Source organism: Haliotis rufescens, unplaced genomic scaffold, assembly GCF_023055435.1.
Source record: "Haliotis rufescens isolate VD_foot unplaced genomic scaffold, xgHalRufe1.0.p SCAF_8, whole genome shotgun sequence".
In the NCBI taxonomy this organism is placed as follows: domain Eukaryota; kingdom Metazoa; phylum Mollusca; class Gastropoda; order Lepetellida; family Haliotidae; genus Haliotis; species Haliotis rufescens.
Window position 1 is genome coordinate 38,296,904 of NW_025964372.1, and position 11,325 is coordinate 38,308,228.

An 11,325-nucleotide genomic window follows, 5' to 3' on the forward strand; every position below is an offset into this window, starting at 1 on the left:
AGAGCATCTGTTTATGAACAACTATCTTTTAGTGATGATACTAGGTTTTCGCGAAAAGAAACGTTTAAATCGTTTCGTTGTCACATACATGAATATAGCCTTCCGTCCTTTTAACAGCGTGAACTGGTAACAAGAGTTATGTAAGAGCATCTGAAAGACTACGGAGCTTGTGGAGGTGTTGTTTCCAACTAATTGTTTTCCCTGTCTTTCTGGCAGGGCAAGTATGTCGGGATGCCAGATTTTAGTGTTATTTACGACGATTGTTAACTGGTTTTAATCGTAAAACCTTACTAGATTCTTTAAAGAAAGTGTTTTTGCGTGTGTTTTTCTCAACAGATTCCCAAAACATCATTCATGTTTTTGCGGGTTTTACACTTTATGTTGTGTACATATAATATGCAGTGGAGGACGCGGTTCATCTGATGTGTCAAGCAGCAACGGTGTCCCCAGCACCTGTGTCGGGAGGAGGAGCAGCAACTGCGTCGGGAGGGGGAGCAGCAACTGTGTCGTGAGGGGGAGCAGCAACTGTGTCGGGAGGGGGAGCAGCAACTGTGTCCCCAGCACCTGTGTCGGGAGGGGGAGCAGCAACTGTGTCGGGAGGTGGAGCAGAAACTGTGTCCCCATCACCTGTGTCGTAAGGGGAAGCAGCAACTGTGTCCCCCATCTCCTGTGTCGGGAGGGGGAGCAGCAACTGTATACCCATCACCTGTGTCGGAAGGGGGAGCAGCAACTGTGTCCCCCATCTCCTGTGTCGTAAGGGGGAGCAGCAACTGTTTCCCCATCATCTGTGTCGGAAGGGGGAGCAGCAACTGTGTCGGGAGGGGGAGCAGCAACTGTGTCCCCATCACCTGTGTCTTAAGGGGGAGCAGCACCTGTGTCGTAAGGGGGAGCAGCAACTGTGTCCCCATCACCATTGTCGGGACGGGGAGCAGCAACTGTGTCCCAAAACCTGTGTCGGGAGGGGGAGCAGCACCTGTCTCGGGAGGGGGAGCAACAACTGTATCCCCATCACCTGTGTCGGAAGGGGGAGCAGCAACTGTGTCCGGAGGGGGAGCAGCAACTGTGTCGGGAGGGGGAGCAGCAACTGTGTCGGGAGGGGGAGCAGCAACTGTGTCGGGAGGGAGAGCAGCAACTGTGTCGTAAGGGGGAGCAGCACCTGTGTCGTAAGGGGGAGCAGCAACTGTGTCCACATCACCATTGTCGGGAGGGGGAGCAGCAACTGTGTCCCCATCACCATTGTCGGGAGGGGGAGCAGCAACTGTGTCCCCATCACCTGTGTCGGGAGGGGGAGCAGCAACTGTGTCCCCCATCACCTGTGTCGGGAGGGGGAGCAGCACCTGTGTCGGGAGGGGGAGAAGCAACTAGAGCAGTCTGGCAGTCAAACACTTACAACTTTCTCAGAACAAACAATAGAAGGATTCAGATAAAATATAAACGCAAACTTATCAATCGTTATTTTAAGGCCAGTGCAGATGATATGAGAATGCACGTCGGCCTTTATTCTTGATGTGACTCACATACATGACTGACCTGTGGCTCACGCTCAGATACCAAGAACCCATTGTTGTGGTTTTCGGATTGGAGGCCGTTGGGTTAACGCAACCTTGAGCAACATTTTAAGTGACATCACGGCGTCTCAATCTGATGTGTCGGTGTCATTCAGGTTTTACCATGTCAGAGTCATATAATGATCATCCCAATGGCACTAGTTCTCATGTACCACCATCTTCCCGAGGCAAGAGAGTTAACTGACTATAAAAGTCCAGTTTCCATCCTTGCCGAACTCGGCTGGTATTATGGAGTTACATTTTGGCTGGACTAACGAGTCTATGCATAGTCCAATCAAAATCGCGCAACGAAATCGAAATCGGGTTCGTAAACTGTCGTGCAGATTTCGGTCGATTGCAGGATTTCCAAAACATGCGCACTGCTAACTCGTTGTCAACAGATCTTTTCATGTTTTTAATCAAAGTGGGCGCATTATTTGATACACTTCGCGATGTAAGACCCGTTTTATCGCAAAATAGATCTTGATTATCGATCAGATCGTCTTGACTGGGCGCCGCCATTTTGTTTGAAACAGATGCAAATGATACGAGAGTTGGAATGTGATTGGTCCATAGGAGAGGCTTAGAAGGGACATAACTCGTAATAGCCACTCGTGACGCTACGATCGAGCCCGGGAATTCCAGCCTAGTTCGGCAAGGATGGAAACTGGACTTTTAAAGTCAGTTAACTCTCTTGCCTCGGGAAGATGATGTACCACATGCATGAATGAACACTTGTTTGACAGGCCAAGATTCGATTATGTATAAGAGAATGTCCGAAATCTCGCGATTATTTTTGCACATGAAGCTTGTCCGAGGCCGTTAGGCCGAGACGAGTTTCACGTGCGAAAATAATCGGAGATTGAGGACTTTCTCCCACTTAAAACAAAGTTCGATCAAGTTAATACCTCAAACTAATCTTCAAGTGATATTCACTATACTATGCTATACTATGGGAGGGTGACCGTTCTTGTTAAACTATGGGAGGGGAACCATTCAAGGAAAACTATGGGACGATTTAGTACCCATTCTCAAACTATTGGAGTGTTAGCAAAATGATTGCATCTATCCAACTGTCATAATTAAAGTTCACGTAACTTTGTTTTAATTACAGGTGAGGTGTGGTGAAATTGACTGATGCCGATTTATAGTGCTAGCCCACTGAGATACCATGCTGTAGTTTAACACGAATACCCCACTCAGACACAGTATACTGACTCCGAACTGACCAGGCCTTGTTTTAGCCCCTTAATGCCGAGCGCCAGACAGGGTAGCATCAAGTACCATCTTTTAACGTCATTTGGTATGAGGCGGCCGGGGATCGAACCCCGGACCTTCCGCTCTCCGGGCGGACGCTCTAGCACCAGACCACGGAGGCGGTCCGATTATTTACAGAACGTCGTTTAAAGATGGCATTGACTCTCTTATCTCGTGTTTCGTGCCTAGAATGTATAGAGATTGACCATATACAAATACACGATCAACACTTAGATTACTACACTCTCTAAACAGAGTAGGGAGATACACATGAGCAGTTGGAATGTCTTATACTTGGCGGACAGCAGAGTTGCATGACTTCTGTAAAAAAACGAATCCAACTGAAATGAGACTCTTCACTTTGACAAATTCCCGAAATTGCAAGCAATCCGCCGTCTGCTGCAGGACATGTCGACCTCGCCCCATATACCATGCTCAAATTACTCAGTAATAAAAAGATATAATTCTCTATTTGGAGAAAACTGCTCCAGTCTGTTTGAATCAAGTTCTGAGGGAAATGCGTGAAGTCGAAGACTTTTTCTCCTTAAACCCGCATCCCCAATCACCCTGCCCTCCGTCAACGGAATGGTGGCCTCCAACACAAGACTTCCTCCATTCCTTTGTAGCATCAACCGGACTCAACCATCCCACTGTAGCAACACCCGGACTCCACCATCCAACTGTAGCAACACCCGGTCTCCTCCATCCCACTGTAGCAACAGCCGGTCTTCTCCATCCCAGTGAAGCAGCACCCTGCCTCATCCATCCCACTGTAGCAACATCCGGTCTCAAACCATCCCACTGTAGCAACATCCGGTCCCCTCCATCCCACTGTAGCAACATCCGGTCTCCTCCATCCCACTGTAGCAGCATCCGGTCTCCTCCATCTCACTGTAGCAACATCCGGTCTCCTCCATCCCACTGTAGCAACACCAAAAGTCCCCCATCCCACTGCCCTCCACCATCCCACTGTAGCAACAACCGGTCTCCACCATCCCACTGTAGCAATACCCGGTCTCCTCCATTTCACTGTATCAACACCCAAAGTCCTCCATCCTACTGTAGCAACACCCGGCCTCTCCATCCAACTAAAGTAACACCCTTTCGTCATGACAGTTGGGTAAATGAGTGTGTTTATGTCTGACATGGCGGTAGAGTGAGTGAGGGTGTTGATCTGCGACATGACAATGAGGTGAGTGAGGGTGTTAATCAGTGACATGACAATGGGGTGAGTGAGTTTGTTGATCAGCGACATGACAATGGGGTGAGTGAGGGTGTTGATCAGCGATATGACAATGGGGTGAGTGAGGGTGTTGATCTGCGACATGACAATGAGGTGAGTGAGGATGCTGTTCTGCGAAATGGGGTGAGTGAGGGTGTTGACAGCGACAAGACAATGGGGTGAGTGTGGGTGTTGATCAGCGACATGACAATGGGGTGAGTGAGGATGCTGTTCTGAGAAATGGGGTAAGCAGGTCCAGCCTGTATTCCATCCGAGACTATGATAACATGCAGGCACATCAACACTCCAAACTTCCATCCTGCAGATTAGCACTCGTCCTCTCAGAAACCAGCACGTTCCTGGTGCATGTGGCCCTTGGTTGTCTCCTACCCATGTATCATCTACACTGTAACGTCCCTTCATCGTTTCAAAAGATAACTGACAGTGTGTGTACATTTCATGAAAACACACGGCAATTAAAGATGGCTGAGATAGGAAACTGACATGCTTCCCCTTGCAACCCAGGGAGTCTTGTTTCATTATATCACACTGGCGAAAAACAGAGTGAGTGAGTGTGTGTGTGAGTGAGTGTGTGTGTGTGTGTGTGAGTGAGTGAGTGAGTGAGTGAGTGAGTGAGTGAGTGAGTGAGTGAGTGAGTGAGTTACCGACCATAGTCATCTGTTTTTGTTTGTTTGTTGTTTAACGCCGCACTCAGCAATATTCCACGTATATGAAGGCGGTCTGTAAATAATCGAGTCTGGACCAGACAATCCAGTGATTGACATCATGAGCATCGATACACGCAATTGGGATACGATGACATGCATCTACCAAGTCAGCAAGCCTTACCACCCGATCCCGTTAGTCGCCTCTTACGGCAAGCATGGGTTGCTGAGGACCTAAAGCACATGTGCCTCACGAACGGTTAGTGATACGGGTGGCCCAGTCGTGGAAGGCACCGCTGTTCAGAGTGGGTGGGTAAGGGGAGTGAGTGAGTGAGTGAGTGAGTGAGTGAGTGAGTGAGTGCGTGAGTGAGTGAGTGAGTGAGTGAGTGAGTGAGTGAGTGAGTGAGTAAAGGTTTCGTGAGGTGTCAGCAATACAAGTTTATCACAGGATTTGGCCTAACATAATGTACTCATGTGGGGAATAGAAGTTGGACCTTCGGTGTGACGACCGAATGCATCAGGCCACCACCGATTGTCCACAGAGAAACTCGGATATATACATACTGATCAGATGAAGACAGATTTATTTCGGTTACCAGGCAACAGTTACATACACATCATGTTCATGACCGATGCCTCCTTATGATAGAGACCCGCGAAGATCCGGGTTAGAATTGGTCTCCAACAGCTCATGCTGACTAACGGGATCGGGTAGTCAGGCTTGGCTTGATTGATGCATGTCATCGTATCCCAATTGCGAGGATCGATGCTCATGATGTCAATTACTGGATTGTCCGGTCCAGATTCGATTATTTACAGACAGCTGTCATACAGCTGGAATATTCTGTGCGGCGTTACACAACAAACAAACAAGTTTATAATGCACCAGGACGAGCCACTCCGGAAACGGCCACGTGTTTTAGGACCAGAGAAAGAAAAATAGACACGGTCAAGGACGCCATTTACCCTCATCTCAGCTTCCCTGATGGATCGCATGTATTCAGTCTGAGACAATTCCCCTATCAGCTGCGCTGGTCCCGAGACGCGCGATACCGTAAACAATCTGAACAAACAGATAGCTTGATAAACCGGTGTGTTGCAGTTCACCCTGTCAGCCAGACACAGGACGGTGTTTATGTAAACCCCGCTCACAAACCACTCACACCAGGCCGGGTATCCTTCCCATCAAGGACGGAGTTCATCTCAGTTCGTCGCATACGGATAGTGCACCTGGTCCTGTAATAGTGAAACCCCGATAAACCGTCACCGTTCGCAGTGAAATTGTCCCCATTAAACGTATTTCCGAATTTACGAATCATTGGTAAAGAATATTTTTCTAGGTGTTGTATGAGGAGAGCTTGTCTAAAAGTGGGCCGGGCCAAGACGGGCCAACGTTATTATTCGCTAATTTCTCCATTAATTACGACCATACCAACATAATGAACATTAATGAACAATCACAAACAACAAACGTGCAGCATAATTAAGTTATTGCGAGTAAATCGCAGGCCCGGCCCGGCCCGACTTTTCTTGGCCGGATTTTTAGGCAATCCCGTATGATGACGTTTCTCACAGCAGCTGTTAGTATGGCAACAGGAACACCATACATTGTGTGAAGAGTTACGATTGATATGCGTATCGCAGTGTGGCATCAGTATTTAGGTGCATGTACGATATTGGTAAATACGCTACTAGGAAATTACGTTATACATTTATAGGGAAAATGGAACAACTGGACCCTACCACAGTTACCTAACGTATTGCCGCCCCGCGCCGTCATGGTCAATGTACGCCATGACACAACGCTTGCCTGGTCAGCCAAGGGTCATTTAAGACTTAGCGATTGGTCTATCAGCCCAGACTATCTCCATCAGCATCCATGTACCGGCCCATACATACAAGGAATTAACACAACACATTGGTTATACTCATATACGTTAAATAACGCTCCAGTCCATCTTCAAAGTACAACTTCTAAACAAATCAGGCTAGACTCGTCACAGAGTGAAAAAAACACCTGATTGCCATGGGCCTCAGTCAACTGGAAAGGCCCCACTTCTTTGCTAGTAGTACGGGTATCTTTTTAAGGTGATCGAGTCTTGACCTTTATTTTCACATGTCACAATACCTCAGCTTGATTCGTTAAAATACCGAAGCCAACGTGCCAGATTGAGCATCTCTCTATTGATTTTGTGACTCACTCCGGATTCTACAAATGAAAAGGTATCTTACCTCTCTGCTGATTCATTAAGTAATCAACGAAAATCGATAATGGATAATCGGAAACAATCCGATGATCAATGTGAAATGTCCTCTCTCTATCACTTCCCTTCTAACGCCAAGTTTCTGTCACGAACTTTATGTACAATGCAACGATATCTGTAAAACTATCAAAGGCCATGATATTTCTGGAATATTGCGGGGAAATTGCTAAAAGCGGCGTAAAACCAAAATGACTACAATTGTTACAATTTGGTTACAATTTTTTAATGTTTTTTAAAACTCAATTTAAGCATTTTAACCTTATAACAGTATACTCTTGAAACTTGGATTTGAAATTGCGATCCCCGTGTTCCTTGAGACGTCATGTGTACGTTACCTGTTGTGAGATATTCATTGTATGATACATGTGATATTGGCTGTGATACCCGTATTAAATACATCACCATCGAGTAACAATTTCTTGTATGTATCATTTTTGCCACCACCAAACAGGGGTGTATACTTCTTTTGTCCGGCAGTGTAGTATGTTCATGTGTCGAGAATAAGAGTGAGTGAGTATGGTTTTACTCCGCTTTTAGCAATAATCCAGCAATATCACGGCGGGCGACACCAGAAATGGGCTTCACACCTTGTACCCATGTCGGGAATCAAATGCGGGACTTCGGCGTGACGAGCGAACCCTTTAACCACTAGACCCCTTTAACCCCTTCTGATGGACTTCGCGAGGTAAGACCCGTTTAATTACAAGATCATCGAGCAGATCGTCTTGACTGGGCGCCGCCATTTTGTTTGAAGCAAATGCAAGTGATATGAGAGGTGGAACCTGATTGGCCAACAAGAGGGGAATTAGGAGGGACATAACTCGTAATAGCCACTGGTGGCGCTACGATCGAGCCCAAAACATCCAGCCTCGTTCGGCAAGGGTGGAAACTGGACTCTTAGAGTCGGGAAGATGGACAGTAGCGCACAAATAGCAAGCAGTTGACATAAAATGTCGGGAAACCGAACCAGACCTGGTTCCTAATGATCTCAGCACATCAAGTGACTTCAAGGTTATGGAAACTGCATAGGACAACCGGTGATGTGACAATGCAGCTGGCCCTGGAAGACGTATACGGAAGACCGTGGAGGTCGCAGGATGAGAATCTTTACATTAATGGATAGTTTCAGATGAGTTATGGCCTCTTGAAATGGAAGATTTGAAATGATTATCAATAAATAAGGGTTACAGGCATACTGTCTCTCATGACAATGTCTCTCTGTCAAAGATTATGGCTTTGCTCTCGAAGTACCCTGTATTGATGGGGATGGCCATATTGTTGTCGATACTTTTTATTGAGGCCTTTTTTTCAAGCAGATGGAGGCTGAGGTTTTTTTATTCACACAAAATTTTCAAGGAATGGAGAGTTACCCGGACATTCCCCTCTCTGTAATGTCCTGCTCCAGACAGGCAGACATAGACTACCCTGTCTATTTGCTCGACGACAGTTCGCCCCTATAAATCTTCCAGAACGAGGGGTCTCTGTTGCTGTAGTCAGTGTGATTAATTGCTGGTGTGTTTATAACTTAATTCAATTCCACCAGTCAACAAACAGAACTAACTACCTCATGTAAACACAGCCAGCCTGTAGGGGTTGTGTTTGTCGATTAGAACTTCCTGGCAGTGAGCAGAGTAACAGGGTCCAAGCGAAGGCCCGGCCTACGGTACTCTCATATCACAGACTCTAACCTAAACAGCCTAAGAAATATGTCATTACACAATATAATTCTCTCCTGTTATTTGTTGCGTGTGCTGATTTCATTGACATAGCTGGCTGGACCAGCTTCTTATAATCTAGATTGGTTTTGGTTTCATAAAATACATGACATTGTACATATCATGTAAAGTCATTGTTCATGACTAACACTAATCCTGATGGCGTCTTAAACGTCTGTGTGTGGTGTGCGTGTGTGTGTGTGTGTGTGTGTGTGTGTGTGTGTGTGTGTGTGTGTGTGTGTGTGTGTGTGTGTGTGTGTGTGTGTGTGTGTGTGTGTGTAGGGGGGGTTATACATTGATCGACCCCTCTCTGAATTATAAGTGTCGGATAAAACACGTCAAGGTTTTTATCAGATTAATAACCCGAATCCAAGGGATAAAGACGAGGAGAGACAGCCCCGTGTTTTTTTTCCGGAGGATGAGGGTTACAGGTTCGAAGAATGCGTGCTCGATTCGCGGGAATAAGAAGAAAGAAATGGTTATTTGATTTTACATTTCATTACATTGTGTTCAAATGCAACATAAATTTCTAGCGAGAAACAAGCGTATGTTACAATTTAAACGGAAGTTGTATTGATACAATCCCTGGGATATTATATAAAATCCCAGCGACATTGTAACATCCATTTTTATGAGATTTAACCCGACTGGAGAACAATAGGATGACGTCACTGGAGGTTTATGAGAGGTAGAAAACAAGTTTCATCATTTCATATAATGATTTAAACACAATGCTTACAGTGATACAGAGACACTTGCATACTGTGACAATAACTCCGGTAGGTCGGGCGGCCTATGTGTTATAACACAGCTCAGTTCCTCCGCATTCGCTTGCCGAGGCCTCGTAAAGCTGCGCTGTTTAACACAGAGGCTTCACAACCGCTTGGACCACTTCGTAAGCCGACTGCCGTGCAGTAAAGTTGCTCATTTCAGGGTGGCAAATACGTTATGAATCTAGGATTACGTCTAACTTTCTGTAAACTGATACTGTGAACCCGAGCATTGGGTTGATAACCCTCTGCTGGTAAACCTGCAGCTACATCTTCCTCTCCCTCACCGGGGAGCAGTGGAGGGTAATTACTGGTCTGGAGGAATACAACTACACCACACGACGCAGCTCGCGTCTTCAGTAGTAGTGGTAGCGGTAAGTGTTGCAATAGCAGTTGTGCTAGTGGTAGTGGTATAGGTGTGGTAGGTGTGTTATTGATAGTGGTAGTAGTCATGGTGTGGTAGGAGGAGTGTTATTGATAGTGGTAGCAGTATAGGTGTGGTAGGATTTATGTTATTGATAGTGGTCGTGGCATAGGTGTGGTAGGATTTGTGTTATTGAAAGTGGTAGTAGTGTAGGTGTGGTAGGAGGTGCGTTATTGATAGTGGTAGTAGTCAAGGTGTGGTAGGATGTTTGTTATTGATAGTGGTAGCAGTATAGGTGTGATAGGATTTTTGTTATTGATAGTGGTAGAAGTATAGGTGTGGTGGTAGGTGTGTTATTGATAGTGGAAGTAGTCTAAGTGTGATACGAGTTGTGTTATTGATAGAGGTAGTAGTTAAGGTATTGTAGGAGGTGTGTTATTGATAGTGGTAGTAGTCGAGGTGTGGTAGGAGTTGTGTTATTGATAGTGGTAGTAGTATAGGTGTGGTAAGAGTTGTGTTATTGACAGTAGTAGTAGTCTAGGTGTGGTAGGAGTTGTGTTATTGATAGTGCCAGTAGCCTAGTTGTGGTAGGAGTTGTGTCATTGATAGTGGTGGTAGTATAGGTGTGGTGGGAGTTGTGTTACTGATTGTGGTAGTAGTACAAGTGGTGTAGCACTTATAATAATAGTAGTACATGTAGCAGCATAGGTGTGGTAACAGCAACTGTGTAAGTGCTAATGGCAAAGGTATGTTAATTAGCCGCAGCAGTTTTTGTTTGTTTGTTTGTTTGTTTGTTTTACGCCTAACTAGCAATATTCCAGCTACATGACGACAGGCTGTAAATAATCGAGTCTGGAATAGACAATCATGACATCATGAGCATCGATCTACGCAACTGGGATACGATGACATGCATCAACCAAGTCAGCAAGCTTGAAAATCCGATCCGGTTAGTCGCCTAATGCGACAGGCATAGTCGCCTCTTACGATAAACTGAAGACCTAGTCTTCCCCGGATCGTTACGGGTGTGATGGTGGTAGTATTCAGGTGTCGTAGCAGTTGTGGTAGTGATAGTGATAGAATTACAGGTGTGGTAGCTGTTGTGGTAGTGATAGTGATAGTATCACAGGTGTGGTAGCTGTTGTGGTAGTGATAGTGATAGTATCACAGGTGTGGTAGCTGTTGTTGTAGTGATAGTGATAGTATTACAGGTGTGGTAGCTGTTGTGGTAGTGATAGTGATAGTATTACAGGTGTGGTAGCTGTTGTGGTAGGGATAGTGATAGTATTACAAGTGTGGTAGCTGTTGTGGTAGTGATAGTGATAGTATTACAGGTGTGGTAGCTATGTGGTAGTGATAGTGATAGTATTACAGGTGTGGTAGCTGTTGTGGTAGTGATAGTGATAGTATTACAAATGTGGTAGCTGTTGTGGTAGGGATAGTGATAGTATTACAGGTGTGGTAGCTATGTGGTGGTGATAGTGATAGTATCACAGGTGTGGCAGCTGTTGTGGTAGTGAT

The 11,325-nt window shown here is 45.8% G+C and overlaps 1 protein-coding gene across 1 annotated transcript; it reads right to left on the reverse strand.

Moving 5' to 3' along the window:
• Positions 1–427: 427 nt before the first annotated feature.
• On the reverse strand, positions 428–3,829 carry LOC125377020 (mucin-2-like). The gene is made up of 3 exons (XM_048389806.1): positions 3,599–3,829; positions 707–1,337; positions 428–627 (listed from the first exon to the last, which is right to left on the reverse strand). Exons 1-3 carry the CDS (start codon positions 3,827–3,829, stop codon positions 428–430), a joined length of 1,062 nt encoding a protein of 353 aa, XP_048245763.1.
• Positions 3,830–11,325: the final 7,496 nt, after the last annotated feature.

What these genes read in the sequence shown, in the direction of transcription:
- LOC125377020 (XM_048389806.1), bottom strand. Translation starts at nt 3,829, where the DNA reads ATGGAGGAGACCGGGTATTGCTACAGTGGGATGGTGGAGACCGGTTGT. An exon ending in GATGTTGCTACAGTGGGATG is followed by an intron (nt 1,338 to 3,598) that starts GTTTGAGACCGG and finishes CTCCCGACACAG; the next exon opens with GTGCTGCTCCCCCTCCCGAC. An exon ending in TGCTCCCCCTTCCGACACAG is followed by an intron (nt 628 to 706) that starts GTGATGGGTATA and finishes CTTACGACACAG; the next exon opens with GTGATGGGGACACAGTTTCT.